The 22,915-nt window shown below is 39.8% G+C and overlaps 2 protein-coding genes across 2 annotated transcripts in view; both read left to right on the top strand.

The window, feature by feature from the left end:
* The window catches only part of syn2b (synapsin IIb), a 73,345-nt gene extending 67,362 nt beyond the window's left edge, over positions 1–5,983 (top strand). Inside the window, exons 10-13 of the mRNA XM_023426800.2 lie at positions 532–708; positions 1,022–1,088; positions 4,406–5,303; positions 5,743–5,983. Coding sequence (XP_023282568.1) covers positions 532–708; positions 1,022–1,088; positions 4,406–5,303; positions 5,743–5,896 — 1,296 coding nt within the window. The 3' untranslated portion in view covers positions 5,897–5,983. The remainder of the gene's footprint in view (positions 1–531; positions 709–1,021; positions 1,089–4,405; positions 5,304–5,742) is intronic.
* A 7,969-nt stretch (positions 5,984–13,952) lies between these two features.
* Positions 13,953–22,915, top strand: part of pparg (peroxisome proliferator-activated receptor gamma) — a 34,755-nt gene continuing 25,792 nt past the window's right edge. The window contains exon 1 of the mRNA XM_023426826.2: positions 13,953–14,081. Coding sequence (XP_023282594.1) covers positions 14,030–14,081 — 52 coding nt within the window. The 5' untranslated portion in view covers positions 13,953–14,029. The remainder of the gene's footprint in view (positions 14,082–22,915) is intronic.

Here is a 22,915-nt window from a genome sequence, read left to right on the forward strand (position 1 = left end):
TAAATCTCTTTCATTGTCGTCCAATGATAAGAGATTTGGGTGCTGGAAATAAAGATGATTCCCATGTTTTATGCAGAAACAGGCTGTCAGTGTGTATGTGAAGGTGAGTGTGCATTGAAGGGCGTACACACACTTGTTTGTTAATGTATTAGACTGCTCATGTGAGGTGGGATGAAGTAACAGAAGCATCTAGCGATACAATGCATGACAGTATGACATCAGAAATTACCATATGTTTAAATATATTAATACATTACCATATGTGTTGTGACAACACTGACAGCATCCAGAAACATGAAACAGTGGCTTTGCCTAGATAAGCTGAAATCTTTTTAAAGTGAAAAGTCCTATAAGCTCTGTTATTAGCTACTACCACACCAGTAGCACTGACCGTCGTGCCATTTCACCTCTCTTGTTTTTTCTTGACTTTGTTATCCAGTCAGATTCATGAACATATCATCCAAGCATGTTTCCAATGAAAAAAACACACATTTTCTTATATACTATATTGTCTGTGCCCTCTCTGTCCAGGTTGTGGGTTCATCCATGCAGTTGATTGGTGATCACCAGGCAGAGGACCGCCAGCTTATCTCAGAGGTGGTGATCACTAAAATGAACCAAACAGTGGCTGTCAGGTCATCCAGTGCTTCCCGCTCACCTGCTCGCTCCCCTCAAGGCCAGAAGCCAACGACTGTGCAGCCCCAGCAGGTAGAAGCTGTAGGAAGCATGGCCAGTTGTAGTCTGTGTATTCATATTGGGCAACTTCAAATAAATATTAACAATAACACATGCTCACACATCATTTCCTACAGTTCTCCCTGAGAATAAATTCATGCTGGTTCTCTTGGAGGTATTGCTTAGGAAGATTTGAAGCTGTTAATCCCTAAGGGAAAAGAATTTAGTCGTAGCCTTTCACAGTTCACTGCTGATTCCAAAACCTTCTTATTGCCATTCTTTCCCACTCTCTTCTTTGTTTTTCTTTCTTTCTGTCTCTTTCCCCCGCCCCCTCACTCTATCCCAGAGTGCTGCCCTTAAGGAAGGACTGGCAGATCCAAACAGGACGTCAGGCCAGCGCCCTCAACCTCAAGGTTGTCTAAACACTGTTCTCCATTGTAATACAAGTGTTGCCGCTGGAGGGCCAAAGCATGTCTAGAAAACACTCTCTGAATCAGTCGTGGGACAGTTCACTCTCAGACATCTTAAGAGATCTCACTGAAATTATGTATGCAGTATTTGAAAAATGTAACGTTTCTCTGCACTGTCATTAAAGGAAAAACTCAGTGGGTAAGGTTTACCATTAATTAACTTGAAGAATCTGAGGGATGAATATGTGGTGGTTTTCAGTCTGTTGAGCTATGTAGGACTTTGACTCTGACATTCAGTTAAAAAACATACTGTAAATACAGAGAAACCCCATATCCCAGATTACCATCACAGGTATTATGAACATGATGCTCTAGCAGGCTTAGCAATACCCGGGCAATTTTTCAATTAATAAATGGAATAGTTTGATATTCTGGGAAAAGCACTCACTCGTTTCTTGCCAAGAGTTAGGTGAGGAGACTGAGACCACTCTCATGGCTGTACAGTAGATGTGAAGCTGCAGCCAGCATCTGGTCAGCTTAGTTTAACATAAAGACTGGAAACAGAGGGAAACAGCTAGCCTGGCACAAGTCTAAAAACAACGTGTTGTGGTTTCATGGATATAATAATACAACTGGTTGCCTCGCAACCTCACTTGTATGACAAGTGTGGCACATGACCCTTTCTTAAAACCACAATATGTAATTTCTACACTTCAGTTTTTGTACAAACTAAAAAGATGAAGATAAAACATGTTAATTAGTGAGCTTTACAGGTGCTGGATAGGCAAATTTTGTCACCTTTGAATAAAGCCAGATTGTTTACCCCTGTTTCCAGTCTTTATGCTGAGCTAAGCTAATCAGCTGCTGATTGTAGCTTCACATTTTCTGTACAGACATGAGAGTGGGTTTGATCCTCTCATTTATCTCCTGGCAAGAAAAAGACCATGTGTATTCCTTTAAGAGGAAGATCAGTTTGTATTTCATGCAACCTGATCTCTGATCCTTGAAGGTAACAATATTCATTGTCATTGCCACAAACTGATGCTCTGGTATCATGTGTGGGGTTGAGAGTGAAGATCGCCGCAGTAGTCTGGGTCTACTAGCTTTATCTCTCTTCAACTTGTGACTTGAACTAACCACAATCAAATGTATAGTATAATGCACTTAACCAGCGTGTTGGGTTTAACTGCTGATGTGTTAAAACTAAACGTTCCGACTAAAAGCTCTGGTAAAACTGCACATAATACGGTAAATTAACAAAGCCATTATTAGTGGAGTCACACTGTTTGTCAGTGAGTGTGTGTTTGCATGGTCGTTCATTATGGGGCTTCGTTTTGCATGGATGTGTGCGAATGCCAGTACTATGTGTGGTGTTTAATATGTTTGTGCTGGTTGTTCTAGGAATGCCAGCTTTCTATGTTTTACAGGAAATGTTAGAGATTATCATGTGCCTACAGTGTTGACATGTGCAAATCGGATCCGGCCTTTCAAAGATAATCATTTAAAACTGTGAAAAATGGTTGGATAGTGGCAAACAAGCTTATTTATAGATGGATGTTCAGCTTGTTTTTATGCATTCTTAAGTGGAGAGAAATATAACACCTTAAATTTGCTCCTCATAATCATTGTGTAAATTAGGGTTTGGTCAGCTCAGTTCGGTTTCTGTGGTTAATGTTTGGCTTTTGAATCCTTTTTAAACCCTGTACATTCTTATTGTGCAAATCAGTTCACGGTAAACAAACTGACTTCCTTTCGTCAAGCAAAAGACCCCTTTGCAAGATCTGAAGGTTTTGTGAATAACTGCTTGGTGTTGTCTTTGGTTGTAAATGAGCTCTCGTTGTTCTGTGTTATAATACCTGAGACAAGACAAAAGTGGCTTTACACGGTACACAATACATTTTATTCCTGGCAATTACAAAACCTGGTCACGTGTTTAATGAAAACTTTCAAAGAAAAGAAACATATTTTTTTTTCTCTGCACGATCATTTCTTATTTGCTTGGATACAGACTATTGAATTACTGTTATTTGATGCTCATACATCATTCAGCTACAAATATCATCACGTGTTTTAATTTCAGTCTTTCCTGATTCATGAGAAAAGAGATATTGTTTAGTGCAAACACAGGTTAAAGACTTAACCAGTTTTTTGACTTGCATTGCTTAACTGCCTCTTCAGATAAAACAGTCATCCAGTGTAATAGCAGTCAACAAATATAATGACCATAGATACAATATATAATAAAGCAGAGATAGGCAAACTAACTCCAAGCAAACTAAAAGATTGTGTAATTCAGGGTTTGCATTCAAGCAAATTGTTACTGTGTCACCCTTCACAAATTATGTTTGTACAAATGGTATTTTCTTTGATTTTTATGCGTCGTGAGTCCCAAGCAACTATTGGGATGCTTAATGACAAACTGATAAAACGTAAGACTCATGGACATTTAGCTGCCTGACAGAAGTGACTCTCTGAGAATGTCTGGGATGAAGTTTTGTAATGGTCATATCACATGATCATGCATGATCATGAATATAATAGTCATTAAAATCTAAATAAACATAAATGAATATACGCTTTCCAAGCTGTCCTCTAAGAAACCTTTTTAAAGAGGCTTTAACATATTATTTATATACTCAACCATAATCCTGCATCCAGGAAAGTGAATTATCAACCATTGGAAACTCATCCCTGCCTCGTCATTTCCTACTCAGCATGCACAATCACTTGTTTCTTTTTTGCTGCATGAGAGGTTGCTTTGCTGTGCTTGTGTTTGAGTCACTGAGCTGTTTTATGCCAATATCCTCTTTTGGTTGTATCATCTCTCCTTTGGTTGTTTACTTTCATTCATTCTCATCTCCTGCTTTTTCCTCTCCACTCACTGCCTTATTCTTTTTTATCACCACACTACCTCCTAACGGTCACTTGGCATGACTGGCGAGTCGCCGCACCTTCTCCTAACTGTCGATCTGTTGCCCTCTGCTGGTCATTGCAGTCCAAACATTTAGAGCCTGCTTTTCCCTAGTCTGTTCTTGACAGATGCGTTGGTTAGGGTTTTTATGAATGTGAGAGGTCATTCTGTGAATGGGCATGTTTAGACACTAGCTCATTATCTGTATCACGTTCTGCTTTGGTCTTTGGTGAGTGTTACAGACGCCTGGTTTTCTAACTGCTGCACTAAGACAACAGGTGCTAAATTTATAAAATGATGATGCTTATTTATTTTATTTCTTTTCCCTTTGCTTTTTTTTGCTTTTCTTACCTCTATGTGATCCTTAGGTTTTGAACGATAATCTAACTATCTTATCTCCATCTTTCAGGTGCACCAGTGAAGTCACAGAGTGTGGACCCATCATCAGAGTCATCAGCTAAGAAAGCATCTGAACCAGTATCAAAGCCTGGCCAGGCCCAGAAACCTAGTCCAGGTCCAGCTCAGAAACCAGCTCAGACTCATAAGCCAAGCCCAGTTCAGAAAGCTGCCTCAGTCACAAAACCTCCAGTTCCGAGGCCTCCCCCGATGACGAGAGCCCCATCCGTCGCAAAGTCAGCCCCAGATTCTGCTGCCGCCCCAGCCAAAGCTTCACCATCATCCCCAGCTAAAGCAGCAGCAGCAGCAGCCGTGACAGCTCCAGCCTCTCCTCCAACCAAAGCAGTTGCAGCAGCAGCAGCAGCAGGCACAGCTCCAGGCTCCCCTCCAACCTCGGCCGCAGCCCCAGCCCCAGCCTCTCCCGCTCCCTCAGCTTCTGCTCCTACAACAGAGCAGCCCAAGCCCCAGCCTCAGGGCTCCCCATCCCCAGCTCCTGGTAAACCAAAAGAGCTGCCCCCTAAACCCACACCACCTGCAAAGCCCATCCCTCCTATGCGCAGGAATTCAAAACCACAGCTCCAGCCAAAGCCACAAACCCCACCTCTTCCCAAAGCTTCACCCAAACCCCAGCCCACTGCCCCAGCCCCAGCACCTGCTCCGGCCTCAGATACTGTCTCAGCCTCAGCCCCTGCCCCTGCCCCTTCCCCAGTGCAGGTTCAGTCCCCAGCCAAAGCCAGCCAGTCCCCGCCTAATGTCCAGTCTCCAGCTAAGGCTCATCCCCAGGCCAAGCCTGCCTCTCCCTCTCCAAACCCTGAGTCTGCCCCAGCTGAAGCAGCTGCGGCCCCTGCTGAGGCCCAGGCCCCTGTGGAAGAACAGCCAGCATCCCAGCAAAAGAGCCATCCTCTGCTGAAGTAAGAGCCATATTATCAACGCACTGTTGATAATGCAAAGACATGCATTTCAATGGGCCATACTTTGTTTAGGATACAAAAACAATAATTCTTTTGCTGTAGAGAGATGATTTAATCCCACATTTTGATGACATAAATCAATGACATCATCCATAACAATTAAATTATTAATAAAACTTATGTTCTAAGATGTCTTATGTGACAGTCCAGTCCGGCTGAAATTATTTATTTGTAATGTTTCTCAAGGACTGTTATTGTGTATGTGCCCTTAGACATCTCCCAGTCTGTCTTTGCTCCTCACTTACCCCCCTCACTAACTCTGTTAATATTCACACACCCCTCTTTTCCCTTCCTTTATACCTCTTTTATCCCATCATCCCTTCCCGTCCTCACTCCCTTGTTCTCCTCCCTTTCTCTTTCCTGTCCTTCCACTTCCCAGTAAGTCCCAGTCCCTGACCAATGCCTTCAACGCTTTCAGCGACTCTTCTTTCTTCCGCGGTGTCTCAAGCTCCGGAGGCGACGGCCAAGACGAGGCAAAGGCAGAGACCATTCGCAACCTCCGAAAGTCCTTCGCCAGCCTTTTCTCTGACTAGACACAGGATGACCGTAGTCAGCCCGTTACTGATTCTGGCCCCCCTTTTACCTTTGGCCAGTGATGACTTGATTGACATTATATGTGAACCAGTCTGAGATTAAACTTTGTGTGTTAACTGTACTGTATTCCCTCCTTCCCGGTCCCTCTTCTCCTTCACTTTCAGCTCTTCTGTGTGAGTAACAGTGAGGCCTGCTGGGTAGGATGTTCAGCGAATGATGCTGTGTCAGATTAATTGGACTGAAGGAGTTACGTCATTGATGTAGAAGAGAATAGATAGAATAGAATTAAAACATCTTTATTTTTCCCAGAGCACACTTTCTGAAATATATGAAAGTATATGAAAAGTATTATATTCAAGACTACATAAGTAATGTACATACACTTTAAATACAGAAAATAAAGATAAAGATATATAACTATAAAGGGAGATAAGCCAATATTTTAAATAAATCCAGTAGCACTTTTCAATTAGCTTTTATCAGTGACATAACTCTTTCACTCAGTGGCTGGATTTATACACATTTTAAAAGATGATCAGATATTTGACATTTGATGGTCCCCCTCCACCCCCCTACTGTGAATGATTTTTTGTCAGTAAGTGAAAGTATGTGAGTAAAAGAAGAATAAAAAAAAAACTACATCTTTAAGGATTTGTTCCTGTGTAAGTCCATGAGGTCGTCATTGCTGCCCCTTTTTTGTGTCTACAAGCTACAAGTTCATTGTTGTGTGAGGGAGTTGGAAATATGTGTATGTTCATCTGTGTTCTGTTGATATGCATGGCTCCTCCAAGTGGTTCAGTGTGACTTCAGGAGCAGAAAGACGATCAGTGTTGAGTTTTGCCCTCCGTTGCCTCTCTCTCTCTCTTTCTCTCTCTCTCACTCTCTCTCTCTCTCTCTCTAGATGTTGTAGCCTTATTGTGAACATGTTTTCAATTCACAGCTACGTTTGTTAGTTGTGCAGACCTGGGTCAATTACAGCTCGAAATCCATTCATTTACCTCAACTGTTTGAGTTGGAGAACCACTGAGGGCAAGACTTTTATAGTTTTGTGAGCTAATGTACCAGACAGATTAAATCAATCCTAAAAAAGTAAGTGAATGCATTTCAAACAGTAACTCATGTCTGTTGCTGTGACTGGTGATTTCACCTCTGTGTAGATCTATCAACAGTATTGTAATTTGTTGATTATTCTCATAAAAAGACATTGAGACAGTAGTGCAATAACACCTCGACATGACTGTTGAGCGCTGTCATCCTATTATACATATAAATATGATTATACATACAGGACCTGTGTATCTGTTAAGTACCTTATTCTTACATTCCCTTTAAGATTCCTTTCAGTGGTGACTTTCCAGGTTGCTTCTTACTGCAGCCAGACGCTGGTTTCCAGATTAATATGCCATATTAAAAAGTTGGTTTTTGTGATTAATCCTATTTGTATTATAGGACTGAATTCAAGGCAACCTGGAATCAACCCACCCTGAACCTTAGCTGGTCATTTTCAGTTGAGTTGCTGCATTTCAAGTCCAAATGTGTAAAAAAAAAAAAAATTTTAAAAATCTCAACACATACTGCATATCAACCTGTCTGCTTATCCATCATGAGTACTATGTTGCAAGTAAATTATAACATATTGTATTGTATGTATGTACGTACGTGTCATCTCAGGAGTTTATTTTTTGTAATATATTGACTGATTGATTTATTTTTTTGAGGCTCCATATTTATGGTACAGTATATTCTTTGTTTTGTATTGTGTTTTTATTTGTAACGCAATACTGCTTTGCATGATCTGGTGACTAATGTTATTTTTTTCTGTACAGATAAAAGTTAATAAAGATGTGGTCCATCATTTCACTGATTCACTAAGTGAGATTCATGCTGATACCTGTGCTTTTGTTTAAAGGGGCAATTACTTTGTCAAGTTTGTAAAAATAACCCTGATGATTTCAACAGGGTTAGGCTCCAAGACGGCCATGTTTTAGCTGAAAGCATGTGTTACAAACTGGGGCCATGGAAAGGTGTGGGTACTTACCAGGCAGGGAGGGTCTAATGAAAAGACATTACTGAGTTGCATTTTGGTAAACTGGCACTTTAAAACAAAACTTTCTCATGTAAACATTTCAATTGGTGAAATAACTGGAGTCCCACTTTAATTATTATAACAAATACAAGCAGCTGCGTCTGATGCTAAAAATTAGCATGTCACAACTATAGTGAGAAAGTTAGAGACCTCTAACAGTAACTACAGGATAATTAATTATCTGACAGCTTTTGAGTAAAGTTGAGGCTTATGGCTTATGCCTCTCCACAGGAGTTAGTCCTGCCCAGTGGATATCTTAAAGTGTCTTCAAAGGCATACAGAGTCTCAGAAGTCTTTCAGTATCTGCCCATTAGCAGAACTGTTGTACTTTGGCATTATAACCAAAAGGGAGTTTTGTTAGTGGTTATGGTGAGGTTAATTAATGCCATTAATATAAATATGCCATTATTCCACAGACTGCAACAGAACTGTACAGTACAACTAAAATGATGAGACAAGATTCTGGACCATGAAAAATTGATTTGAATACCGTCCCGTCATCAGTCCTAACTCTAAACTCTCAATTACTGTAAGTGGGGACAGATTTAGCACCACTGCTGTTTGGAAGGACAAACCAGGTTTAAAACCTGGCTGAAAAACATAAATTCTGCTCCCAATTAAGTCATCAGATCTTTTCTTTGACAACAACAGATATGTAATGTGTTGCTTTATTGAGCTAAATGGAGAAATTCGCTTTTCACTTGCCTCCATCCAGAGAATTAGGTGTTAGGTCAATGCCAGCTCTGTTTGTTCTGTGTTCTTGCTCAAGGACACATCAGCAGGGAAGGTGTGTGATGCCTGTACAAGACCTTGAACCTTTCCTCCAAGTAGCAAAACAATTTATGGATGCACAAAGACATCTGTGAATTACTTATATCTCATTCATATTACAGCAGAGAAAAGAGAGGGTACTTTATATCTTACAAAACCAAGAATAAGCCTCCATCCCAGAGACTGTGTGACAGATTTGTTTCTGTGGTATGAACAAGCCATTTTCAAGAATCAAACATTCAGAAATAGTCTCGTGCTCTTTTACGCAGGAGGGATGGGTTGAACTAGCTGTGCTGAAGCAGCAGATGGCACTATATACACGTGGAAACACTGTGTGAGTATGTTTCTCATCTGTAAAGATTTGTGTTTTGAGATGTTTTAAGTATCTGTTGTAAAGTGTTAGAATAAGACAGCACTATGACACTTAAAATACACTGAATATCTGAGTCGAAAACTATCACTGATTTCAATATAGGCCCCATTATCATTATTGTAATTATAAAATGTTGATAGACAAGGTTACAAAGGTGATGATTGATAATCATAAAAATAATTATTATGGTTACTTGCGTCTTCTTTCTCTAGTCATGTGTGCAGCTCATCTCCCTCTAGCCATTGTCATACACTGCCCACCTCAAACCCTCATGCATATCAACACACTTGACATATACTGTAACACACTGTCATACACACTATTTACAAACACACATCTATGACATTCAATGAAAAACACCATAGTTTACTCTTGACATCACAGCAATTGTTTTCACCAGATGTCTGTTTATTTCTTCGTTTTTTATCTTCCTTCTCATGTTTCCTGTTAAATTATTTGATGTCCCCACTTGAATGTCACACGTTTATATAAAGCGAGGGGGGAAGGCTTCAAAAACTGTCACTAACACTACATCTTTAACATAAACCACAACACTTACATGTGAAATATGACTCTCTTTAACTGTATAAACAGACCAACAGTGAATGTGATTGTGTGCAGACAAAAAACTGTAACAAAGTTACACTTTCAGGTGTAACCAATCAGGAAGTATTTTAAATGAATACTAAATTATCAACATTTTATAAGATTCTGTATTCTGCCATTACAAATAATGCGAAACACACGCATACAGATAGATCTGAGAGACACTTTGAACACAATACGTACAGAGAAGACAGAGGAAATACGCTCTGCTTGGTTCTTGGTCCATGGGACGAGCTGTCAGTTGAGATCTGTGGGAACATCTCCATCACACTGCTCATAGGGACGAGGACGTGGGCGGTTAAGGCACCAAAGCGAGCCTATACTAGCCAAACCCTGTTTATCTTGGTGCTTATCCCAACCTGCTGGAGCCAGGCTGAGAGCAAGGGAGGGTAATCATTACGCTGCTTAAACGTCATAATATCCAGATTTAGTTCTTAAATCATCCAATATATATGAGGATGAGGGGGAATTTGAGCCCTCTTGGCCCATTTCCTGCTCTTGAGCACCTTCGCTGGTGCTGATTTGAAGAGTTACATTTTCACCAGCTCACTCTGATTTTGAATAGGTTGCTCTCATACTACAGGCCTGAAACATGGCATGTTAGTTCCACTTTATAATAATCATTGTGTCATGACAGTGTAGGAAACTCTTATAAAGACACACAAGTGCTTTGACGATGAACATTTTCAGATACCAGAGCTCCAGTCCACTGGGACCCAAATGTATAAACAGTCAGAAATTATTGCTTCATTTTGTTTGTGACAGCAAAATTCTCAAGGGTGTCATTTTTATTAGTTCAGCACAAAGAAATTCTGCGTGGGGAGGACCGTTATGCATGTGAGAGACTGCGAGAGAATGTGTGTGTGTGTGTGTGTGTGTGTGTGTGTGTGTGTGTAGGTCTGTAAATAAGCAAAGTGTGCCAGCTGTCTTAGTTCACAGTATCGAGTTATGATAGATCAAAGACAGAAGAAATCAAGCTGCCTGCTGCACAGTGAAAGTAATATAAATGAGCTCCACTTACATTTTGCTTTTAAAACTGATCACACAAGACTTTATGGGAACTTTCTGAACCATGTGCGGTAAGGTTTCACATTTTCTGTGTTTCAGTGTTTTAAAACTAAGTTGAAAAGCTACACACATAAGTGTACCTTTAAATTGAGAAGAATCTTCACACATCTCTTCACACTTTTGCTTTTACACTGAGTTCTTCTTCACAGTCATAGTCATTTCTGGGCATATTAGTATATCTGTATTTAGGTACTTGAAACTTAAAGTTTTTACAAGATTGCTGAAGTTTTAAAGGTGGAGACTATTTCCCCTGCAGAATAACTTAATGAATATCTATTTCTGGCAATCAAAGTGGCTCATTCACTACCAGTAACAGACCACAGAACATGATCAAACCATTCATCTGCATGAAATTTAATGACAGAGGTCTCTGCAGCAAATGAAATATTATGGCCTGATAAATCCCTGCAAAACCATGAACGCATCCTTTCCCCTACATACCCAACCCACCATCATCCAGTGTCATTTAGGAGCTTCATCACTTGAGCAGACAGACGGTCAGAGTCTGGTCAAGTGACAAAAAACGGGAACATTTATTTCTTCATGGACTGAACATTTTGGTTGTGGAAACATTTCTTCCGCAGGCTGCTCTGCTGCCTGTTGCGTGTGCCCGTTTGCTACCGGAAGTTTAAAACCAAATCTAACCAGATTTTGTTGGGTTTTAAGTAGAACATTTCACCAGCAGGGCTCTTGTTATGCCTCATCATGTCTGAACATCCTTAGAGTTTCATTTCTTTAGTGAACAACTAATAATATTTACATCTCAAGTATCCAGTGAGTAAGTTGAATGTTGAACATGTTCATTTGTGATCTTGAGAAAAGCTGCTTTATCTAAATAAAGATATTTACAAAAATAAAATATCCAATATCTTTAGATTACGAGATGTGATTTCAAGACAAGTGGGTTGAAAAAACAATGTGAAGAACCATGGCTGCTTTCAGCCCACACAGTAGAAAACATAGCCTGTAGATTTCAATGTCTTGTTACAAATAGAGTGAGGTTTAGCTGGGGTTACTCTAAGGTTTTAAAATCTACAGAGATGCAGCAGGCAAATGACTGTTGTGCATCTATTTTTGCATGTGATAGTAAGATGGGTTTTAATGGTTGAACAGTAGATTACAACTTAGAAGAATCTTTCTGATTCAACTTATAATTGAGACTTTTCATTTTAAACTTACCATCAATAAGCAGCCCTCCACTGACCAAATTGTTTCTCATAATTTCCTTGACTAATCAATTGTTTTATTCAGTTCCAGGATCTCTCCACTATGAATGTGAATTCAGTCACGTTTTATGAGAAAAGCAGGTGTGTAAACATGACTGATACCAGAGAGACTGTAATGACCCCATTAGCCATCATTAGTCTACTAATTAACTAAGAGGGGGTAACCCTTCAATCAGTCGACCAACAAAACAAGCAGTCAGTCAGGTAATTATGTCTTAAAGGAAAAGCTTTTCTAACACTTTACATTTAGCTGATAGTAGCTACTTATGTACCTTTGCTTTGAGTACATATACATATAGCATATATATAGCAGATAGCAAAGTCCCACCAGCAGTACCTCAAACTTAAACTACTTAAAGGGGCTATTTGTAAGTTTTTGCTATTGCATTGTAGCCATTGTTAGCATTAAAAGCTGTTTACTTACCAGTCTAGAAGAAACGTTGCCATTTCAGTATCATTCCTTTACTCCCCAAGCAACACCAATGTTAACTCTTGTTTTGCGTCTATTTCTATCACTTTTCTTCCTCCGCAGTTAGCATGCTAACCAGCTAGCCCCTCATAACACCACTTTGTGTTAGTGAGTGGCTTTAGTCCAGTCTGCCCTAAATTTAGAATGAGAGGATGAAGCCACACTCAGCAGCAAAGAAAACAGACATAAAGCATCATTAACATGTTATATCTCATTTAATTTGTACAAATACTGAAATGTAAACATGACAATTAACTCTTTTAAGACCTTCTATTTCTTGGCGGGAGCTAGAGCCTCCACTGGTTGCCTGGCAATTGCTCATAGCCAATAAATAGACTAGTCATTAAACCGTAACACCATTTGAGTTTTTAATCTCGGTTTGAGCTTTTGTGGTGCAGGGAGGTGGATTCTTTAGCTTTATTTTTACCTGCTAGCTCATCTTATAGACACAGCTCTGTTGGCAGGAAAGCAAATAGGCAAAGTGTATTTCCCAAAACTTTGAGCTATTGCTTTAAGTTAATCAATTTCAAAATTCAGTGTTCAACGGAAAACAAACGACTTAACCTATAATACAAATACCTGGCTGTAACATACAACGCAAACGACGGAGAAAATCCCCAAACAGAGTTCAAATGAAGTACATCATCGCTGTAAAGGGTAATTTGATGCCTCTGCGTGTGTCCTCAGGATCCCGGGCGGTTGTGTTGAGAGGAGGGAGGAGAGAGAGGCAGGCAGACACCGACCCACCGACCACAGGGGCAGCAGCAGCAGCAGCAGCAGCAACAACAGTAACAGCAACAGCAGCATGACCAGGAACCTCCACGACAAACAGACCTGACCACTTTGACACTGCGCTCCGGTGGAAGCGACGCGACCAGACGCCACGTACAGTGTCCACGGCTGACACGCCAAGTTTTTCACCGCTGAGGAAGACGATCCAGATCCAGAAACAGCAAGTGGGCTCCGTCTGCTTAAAACACTGATCAGGTCAGTCACCTTCCGCTCGGTTCACAGTTCGCTGCTCTGAGAGTCTATGTGGGTGCGTTTGTGTGTGTGTGTGTGTGTGTGTGTGTGTGTGTGTGTGTGTGTGTGTGTTTGCGGCTGCTGGTCGGCTGGTAAAACACTAGAAACCACCTTTAAAAGTTTATTTAAGTCCGTCTAGACCGAGTCTGGTTTTTAAGGAATACACGGTTTTTACAAAATCTGACACTAATATTAAATCATTTCTGTTGTTTTCAGCAAAAAATAAGCATCAGTTGAACCCAAACACAGAAATTCAAATGGGAGTCTTCTTCACTTGTCAAAATTTCCTCTTGTTTTAAGCTGTGGTGAAAGTCTGCCGGATGTAGCCTAATATATTGTTACCGTGGACACTTTTTGCAGTGAGACATACTGCCAGTGGCGTATAGATGGGGGGTGAGGGGGTGGCTGATGGTGAGGGTGGGGGGTGCGGCCACAGGACTGACAACTGGCACACAGTCAGATGTTGGTCCATAGTGTGTCAGCAGACCACAGCGTGAGTGTGAGCTTGACATGCAAACACCAGGCAGAGATTTTAACCATCAAAGTGGTCACAACTTCTCAGGTGAGTCTAGGACACTGTTTGTGTATCACTTTATTTTAATGTGTAACTTCATTAGATGGATAGATTTGTATGAATAAACAATACTTTCTACGTATTGTGTAAATTCCTCTTTCATGTCTTGTGAGGAATTTTTAAATGTTGCACAATGTTCAGGCAGGTTTGTGTTTTTGAATTGACTGGAAAATCTTGGTCGTGACTCAGCAGTATTGTGGACACACTCAGGGGCCAGTGCTGATTTATCGCAGAGGTTGCTGCTGGCCTAATGTTGTTTTATTGTGATTTAATAATGGCACTTGAAAGGAGAACTTATCAGTTTTTTGTACAAGGCTCAGACTGTCACTGCCAACAGTGACTGTGGTAGTTCACCCATCTGTGGTCGACCAGTCATTAATCAGTTTGTATGATCCTCATGTCAATAATCTGACAATACTGTGAGCAGATAGAGAAAACTTACAGTATTATTTTGGTATTTCTAAACAAAAATCTTTATGCATATTATGTACACACACACACACACACACACACACACACACACACATATATAGTAATTTAAGTTTTAAGATTTTTGATCTGGAAGTTCGTAGGTCTAATAGGACAATTCAGACAAGTTTATTTATAATTTTTTGAACACTTAAAGAATCATTGAGTGTTTTTGCCCTTGTTTGGGCCACCACTGAAAGTATTTTTCCTGAGATATATAAATACCTTACCACTACGCCTGCCTTTACTTTAGTCAGACTTTATTGTGGTGATGCAGCTCAAAGCGCAGACATAACTACATTATCACAGAATAATGAACCAATATGAAAAGTTTACTGCAATAGATTATCTGTTTCAGGCAAATTCAGTCTCAGCAGGTTTACTTTAATGGTGTATTCATCACTAAAACCAAATGCTGCTTTAAAGATGGGAATCAACCCACAGCAAATGGAAAATAGATGGCAGTTATGTAAAGTACAGGTTTTTGGTTATTAAATGAGCTAAAACCTGCCAAAGGATCTGTGTGGGCTTTCAGAGTCATGCTGTTATCTCTTCTTATTCTCAATGATGATAAAGTTGGTTGAAATCAATAGCTCTGTAGGCTAAAAAAAAAAAAAGTAACATATGTTTAAAACAAGATAAATATTTGATAGATGTGCCAAAAAGTCAAATGAACCATATAGGCAAGTAGTTGTATTTTACCAGAAGTAAAGATGAAATCAAATATTTGTTCACATCTCCAGAAAAGTTGAATACTTAGAGCCTTTACAGATAATCCCATAATGATGAAGTAACATCAGGGATATAAGTCACTATCAGGTCTGATTCTATAATTTCTGTTGTAATCTGTTGGAATGAAATCATAGGTGCTTAGTTCATTGAAGGTTAAAATGTCATCACTGTTGTAACATGGCTATTTTAAAGTAGCAGAACTTATGATGAATTTGCGGTTGAGAAATAATCTGTTTTGAATAAGTCATAAAAGGTCATCTAACAGTGCCCATGCATGTGGATTAAGGTCATCATATCCCTTCCACATTTCAGTGCGATAATTTGATTAACTCGTTTGGTTGGGATATGTCAATAGGGCATAATTGTTTGATATATTTGTGTTTTTCGCACAACCAGCGCTGTTTGAGAGTTGGATCTTTTTATGCTGTAGTACACAAGTACACAAATGGATTAAAATCTCAGGAAACTTCAATCAGTCACAGGAAAACACATAACGTTAGTAGAATCATCCTGTCATTTCTCCATGAGCTGCGTAAAGTCTGACTGAGTGTGTTGATACAGCACCAGTCAGTGAGTTATTGCTTATCAAGTTATATAATTCCTAAAGAGAGGTGTGTGTGTGTGTGTGTGTGTGTGTGTGTGTGTGTGTGTGTGTGTGTGTGTGTGTGTGTGTGTGACTGGGACAGATTCGGACTTTGTTCTGTTGTCATAAATGAAAGGAGTGTCTCAAGATAGCATGCTATGTTTATGTTGTAGCTCACACTGCCTGAAAGTCATGTTTAACTCTCTGTAGACAACATACCATACCACAAAGCTTTATTTGAGTTGGTGTAAAGACATAGTTGCTGTTTTTAAAGAAACCTCTGCAGCAGGATTCGCTTTGGTTTTTGAAGATCTGTGTTGATCTAAAACACCAGAAGAAGCAGTTGTCAGTCTTTTAAGCGTGTGTTTGCATGTGGCTATAAAAAGTTATATATAAAAGCTCTGTAAGAGCAAAATATAATCAATGCATGAAAGGAAGGAAAATGTTCAACTGTGCATCAGTATCAGTGTGAATATACAGATTAAAAGAGTGACACGCTCCAGTTCAGCCCACAGATAGCTAACCACTATTGCCTCTACACCGCTGACATCCTGCTATGTTTACCATAATTCAGCTTTTCATATTGTTATTGTTTAACGTTTTTCAAAAAGCCCACCTTTGATTTGGTTTTATCAGATGACACTGATGTAGTTTAGCCTTTAGGTTATCAGTTTGTTTTTTAAATTAGGTGTAATTATTAACTTCAAGGCCAATCATTTCACAATTTACTGTCTTGCAGCTTTTTTCGCTGAAGAGTTGGATTTCTGCAAAGAAAGATGGCTCCCACTCAGGGTGATGCAGATGACAAATTCAGCTCCACTAGTTAATCTTTTATGTCTCTATGGCACTCTGTTAAACCACAATGTCCTCCTTTTTTAATGTACAACAATGAGGATCAGGATTTTGCGGAGCATTATATTTTCAGCAGGCTCTTTTCAATGTGAATATTTTTTGCAATATTGTGGAGTTAGATCTCACATCTAGTGATTGTACAGTGGGTCGACAAGAAGGAGTTGGACAAAATGACCTGATTCCAATTTTTCGCAGTTTACTAGGCAAACAAGTTTAAATTAGTTTGATTCAAACGTTGATTGAGCAGGGGCACACAAGTCCTTACTGCAGGGGCCCGGACTCGAATCTGGCCTGAGCCCTTTGCTGCATGTCATTCCCTCTCCCATTCTCTCTCTCACTCCCTCTCTCTCTCTCTCGCTCTCTCTCTCTCCTTTCCTGTCTCTTTCCACCAACCATCCATTAAAAGATAAAAATGCCACAAAAAATAGTCAAAAATGAGTATGCTACATGTATTTAGTGGTTTTGTTTTTCCTCTTTTTGTTTTACTGCCAACAGACTCCACATAACATTTTACTATTAAATCAGTTGTCACTGTTACAACTGTTCACATTTTCTCTCTCAACACTCGAAATAAGCCTAATATTTACAATTTATTTTATTAATTTATTTTAGTTGCATATTTCCATCCATATTAATTACACAGTTTTAATATATACCAACTAATAAACTTAATGTGATGCACATTTGTCAGTCAAACATAATTGAAACAAGTAAGAATGAGATTTATGTAATCGTACTAATAAATCGAACGTGTTTTAAACATACAGTAACCATGTTTATATTTCTCAAACCTGGTTATTATTAAGCATCCAAATGGATGGAAATCTTATAAACAATTAAAATTCTAAAGGCTAGATATTTCTTTCAGTGAACAATGAAGGTGTTGTGAAGAGAAAACGCTTCAATCACAACACCGGCCAGAAGGTTGCAGTGCAACATGAAAGCAAGTTTTCAGTTCTCACCTCTTTACACTTTGTATTAAATACAGCCTCTGTCTGGATGAGAGAACATGTTTTAATGTAAGGTCTAAACATCATGACTCTCAGGTTCACACTTTATTGATTGAATTTGAAAACACATTTTTCTGCCATTACCTCCCATTCACACTTATTTTAAGTGGCATTTTTGCCTATGTAACGAGACATCGTGACACGATTGGGTTCTGTGCAGAAATATTGTTAAGAGGCCAGTTTTCTGTTTCCCTCTTTATTGGTAAATAAGTTACAGCAACAAAAGTAAAATCTTGTTTCTAGTATCACCCTAACTCATTTCCACCTCCCCTTATAAGTAGCTTGCTTTGGCGTTTTGTAAAAAGGACTGCAAATAAAGATTATTTTCATCATTGATTAACCTGCTTATAATGTTTTTGATTCATCAGTAAATTGCTTGGTGTATAAATGGTTTATAATTAGTGCAAAAAGCTCATTGCAATTTTTTTAAAGACAAATGTGATGTCATCAAATTGATAGGCTGGAACTAGTGCAATTTTCACATTTTTAATTGAAAATTGAGAAACATTTTATTGTTATTAATTTTCTCTCAATCAACTTATTATCTAAATGTTTAAGCTCTAAAAGCACGCAGTGCACAATGCAGTGAAAGAATCCTGTCATTTCAGCGACTATTCTGCTTTATGGGTGCATCCCCCCAAACAATTTCACAAATACACCAATAAGAAGAATTTTCTTGCCAATGCACTTTAACATAGATATTAGTCAACAGACAGCAGGGATGTCCAGCAACCTTTGTCCTAATTTTCCTTTTAGAAAGATGTGGGAGCAAACAGCAGCTCCTCAGGTCAAAACGTTTGTCTCAGGAGAGAACTTAGGACTGACTCAGACTTGGTGTGCACTGGATGTGGCACAGCTTGAGACATCACCAGTTCAAGTCCTGCTGGACATGATGTATGATGAATGTAATCCACCCCCTCAATTTAAAATTGGCTAATAACGGTTAAATGCCAAATGATTGTGGTAATGAAACAGGAACAAAAACTTTTAACAGCTTTCCCTGTCTGATAACCTTTTTTTACATCTCACAGTTCCAGTTGAATTTGTCTTTGTCATGAATTCCTTGATGAATGTGTTCTGTCACTTGTAAGTCGCTTTGGATAAAAGCGTCTGCTGAATGAGTAAATGTGACTAAATTTACTACTTGTGAAGCTGCACTACCATGATTATTGTTGTTATTGATATGCTTGTCAATTGTTCCATTCTAGCATGGCAGATATGCAGTTTACAATGATAGTGGGGCAGATTTACCTCTTGAGGCTTATTACAACCAGGGCCTTGATATCAGTGTAGACAAAGTCAGGCTTATCATTTACGGCAGTTGTCAACAGCTTATGTTTTCAGGCTATGGCTAGCTAGTTAATGATGCTAACATTACCTCCATGAATTGGTCTGACATTTTATTGTTTCCAAAAAAGAGAACCCTGTCAAAAGGGTTTTAAAATAAGCTCCTGATAAGACACTCAGACTAAAGCTACATGTCCCCATCCACACCAGCTGATGAAACAGCATTGTTCTTATATTTCAGTGTGGAGCTAGTTAGTCCTTGGCCCTGGTCAGCCCTGGCATTAACATCCGTTTCGGGTGATACACACAAGGTGGACAGCTCTAAATACGGGTGTGAACACACCCAAGACGCACTGAGGACGCATTTGAGATCTGATCACTCGGACCGCATTCGAAGGTGGTCTGGGCCACATGTGGCCACATTCTTTTAGCAGTGTGAATGCGAATGCCTCCTCCGCCACAGTCCAAATAGTAATAACACAGTTTCATTATGAACCAAAAATATTTTACTATTTCAAATGGCTCTCTCTCTCTCTCTCTCTCTCTCTCTCACACACACACGCACACACACACACACACACACACACACACGCACACACACTTAGTCATTCTCCCTCTCTCACAAACACATTGACAATGGACCTGTCTGTTACAGTCAGACTGGTTAAAAACAACAAAGTACACATATATATTATTATTATTTGCATATATAGCGAGCAAGTGTGATCCGATCAAGTAGTCACTTGAGATGCATGAGGAGACACTTCTTCTCTCATTTATGGTTAGAAGAGAAGAGACATTTAAGATGAGGACTCACCAATGAGTTTGGTAAACGTCATGCTATCTTACGTCTGTGGTTGCTGCGGTGTAAACTTCCTCAAATCTAATGAAGAGCAAAACTAACAAAGTGCCTGAACTGACAGTATCCAGGATCAGCTTTAACACAGGAGGGAAATACTACACAATGGATGTGCAAGTCATGAACGGGGCAACGAACTAATGTAGTTAATGATATGCTCATTCATGACCTTGGATGTACAAAGTTAATTACTACTACAGGTAGTAAGTTAGTAACCCAGCCATGGTAACATTTGACAGGCCGGCTGTGCCTTGTTAATGTCGCTAAGCTATAATTGGACAGCTACGGCTCAGGTGAGGGGGTCAGTGAACGGTCAGTTCTTGAGCCAACTCTGACACTTATTTTGCTCATTTCCCTGAACCTGCCTTTATGGTAGACAATTCTAGATCAGCGTGCACCTTTCCCGGCTTACATATTTCTATGAATGAGATCCACGTCATGTATTGTTTTTGTTATTGTCCAGCCAAACTGGAGCTGAAGGCAGCACACTCCCGTCTTTTCCTCTCCACTTTGAGGAACAGGGCATGACCCTTCCCCACATTGTACCTCTCCCTCTTCCTACTGCGCAGCCCTCCTCTCCCTCCCTGTGCCTGTCAACATTAGCAATAAATCCGCAGCCGAGATGACACTAACAACAAGTGATCATGAACCTATGTGACGTCATCATAAATGACGATTGTATTGAGAGAATCTGTCATCTGCGAGTCTGCCTTTCTCATCCTCGTCGTCTTCCCTCACCCTTTCTATCCCTCGATCCCCGTTTCAGGCTCAGACGTGTGTGTATGTATATGACAAGGTGTGCAAGTCTGAGAGACAAAGATAGATAGATTTTGACTTTGTTCTCTTGTCATAAACGGAAGGAGTGCCCCGAACTGCCCTTTTTTCATGCTGTGCATACATGTATCCTCATTCATAAATGTCTTTCAGTGTGACAGCATAGCACATACATGTCATTGTGTGCGGTGTGTTTATATGTGTGTGTGTGTGTGTGTGTGTGTGTGTGTGTGTGTGTGTGTGTGAGTGAGAGACCTTGACAGCATACACCACTCCTTCCCCTTATCCAGCAAGGAAGCTCTTGAAGCTCAAGGGACTCATCAACCATAAACTCATAACTATTTAAAGGAATTAGGCAAAAGTTCACGTCCTTAGACTTAGATTATTAGATTGTGAAAACTGCAAATTCCCAGATAGCATGCACATGGAGCGGACACATAGATAGAGATGTATGCGGTAGCAGTTGGTGCTCCATCTCTCAGTTTCGCTTTAGCCATTTTGTGTACGTATACCGATCCTTTTGTGCGTGTATATAGCCTTGCCCATATCTCAAGTTCGGCTATACGTTCCAGTGTGTTTCTATGCCCTTGCATGTGAAAGTAGCATAATTTGTTTGCCTTTGTTTACATGAAAGGGTCCGATATCTTTCTTTACAATCCCCCAGAGTGTTGTTCGGCGGCCACTTCAGTCACCCTGTCGTCCTGTGATACAAGGCCCGCCTCACGTCCTGGTCGCATTATGATTCTGACAGCAATGTAGAACACATCCTGAACATCAGTGTGTGTGTGCTTGTTTGTTTGTGTGTTTGTGTATACAGGTGTGTGTGTGTGTGTGTGTGTGTGTGTGTGTGTGTGTGTGTGTGTGTGTGTGTGTGTGTGTGTGAGTGAATCTGGCAAGCCCATTCCTCTTAGAATCACAATGGATAATTACATTTTTAGACAATGACCAAAAGGCGGATTGACTGATTGAAGAGTTAGATTAGGATTTTTTGTTTCAAAACTGTTGTAGCCATGTGAGCGTGTTGATATACTTGGTGAATTCTACATTATTACTTGGAGCTAGGACCCGCTTAAGGCGGAGGACACACATTACAGTTGTTGAGCAGATTATAAATATGACTTGATTGATGATATGACTGATCTTCCCGACCAAGATCAGTCATCAGAAGTGGAGATAAATTCAGCCAGAGTGTTGCGATGAGGCTGTTCCACTCTGGGTCAGCTGGTGTTGACGGTTTGGTGTTTTATGAATCAAACCCTTTATCTTTTTAGCTGGTTATTTTAATTCAGATTTTCATATTACTGATTGGAATCGGGATGTTGACATCACTGTGCTTTGAGTGAGAGAGTTGCTAATATTATATAATTTATTTCAGCAGGTTTAGTACAGAACCTCATTTTGTTTTTCATTTTAGAGGAATAGTTCAACATTTTGGGTTATACATTTATTTTCTTCATTGCTGAGAGTCAGATAAGAAGATCAATACCATTCTTTTGCCTGTACACCGGCTATTGAGCTGGTGCCGTAACTCCCCATAAATCCATAACTGATCATTTTTACCTTTCTCTTTGTATTTGAAATAAACAAATGAGATACAACAAGTTAATTGCTGAGTTTTACAGGAGCTGGTAGGTGTATTTTCAAACCTCAGATATGGTGAGAAAAGCTGTTTCCCCCGTGTTTCCAGTTCTTATGCTAAGCTATAAGCTAATTGTCTCCTGGCTATAGCTCTGTAGCTAAGAATGGTATTGAAATTCTCATCGAACTCTCAGCAAAAAAATGAAATGTTGAACTATTACTTTAAGTTGTGATTGTGTTTCATCTGCCGGCTCACCACAAAAATACGATACAGCCTCGCTGCGACAACTGTTGGAGGGCAAACAACAGGCAGCTAACAACAACAGTGCCTGCTGCTATTTATGCGTCTTTTCACACAGTTTAGCTCAAGTTGGTGACGCTCAGGTTTGACACAGCAGAGGTGAGGTCTTTGTAAAGAAACGCATTTTTGGTCAATTGGACTTACTGAAAACCGCTTCTTACTGAACACTGAAACTAGTCACAGGGTGTTGTGTTGGAGTCCCACTCATTTTATAGTTATGTTGATAATGGATTCTCTTTGGTGAATGTTTCGTTTCAGCACACACAACATAACACATAAATTGCATCATAGTGAACAGACTAGCAGCAAGCTAGCATCTCAAAGGATGGAAAAACAATTGATCTGATGAGTCATTTTTAACAGTTTCTCCCCACAACT

This window comes from Seriola lalandi, unplaced genomic scaffold (assembly GCF_002814215.2).
Source record: "Seriola lalandi dorsalis isolate HSWRI2012SDOR001 ecotype SW California unplaced genomic scaffold, Sedor1 jcf7180002054840, whole genome shotgun sequence".
NCBI classification, from domain to species: Eukaryota; Metazoa; Chordata; class Actinopteri; order Carangiformes; family Carangidae; genus Seriola; species Seriola lalandi.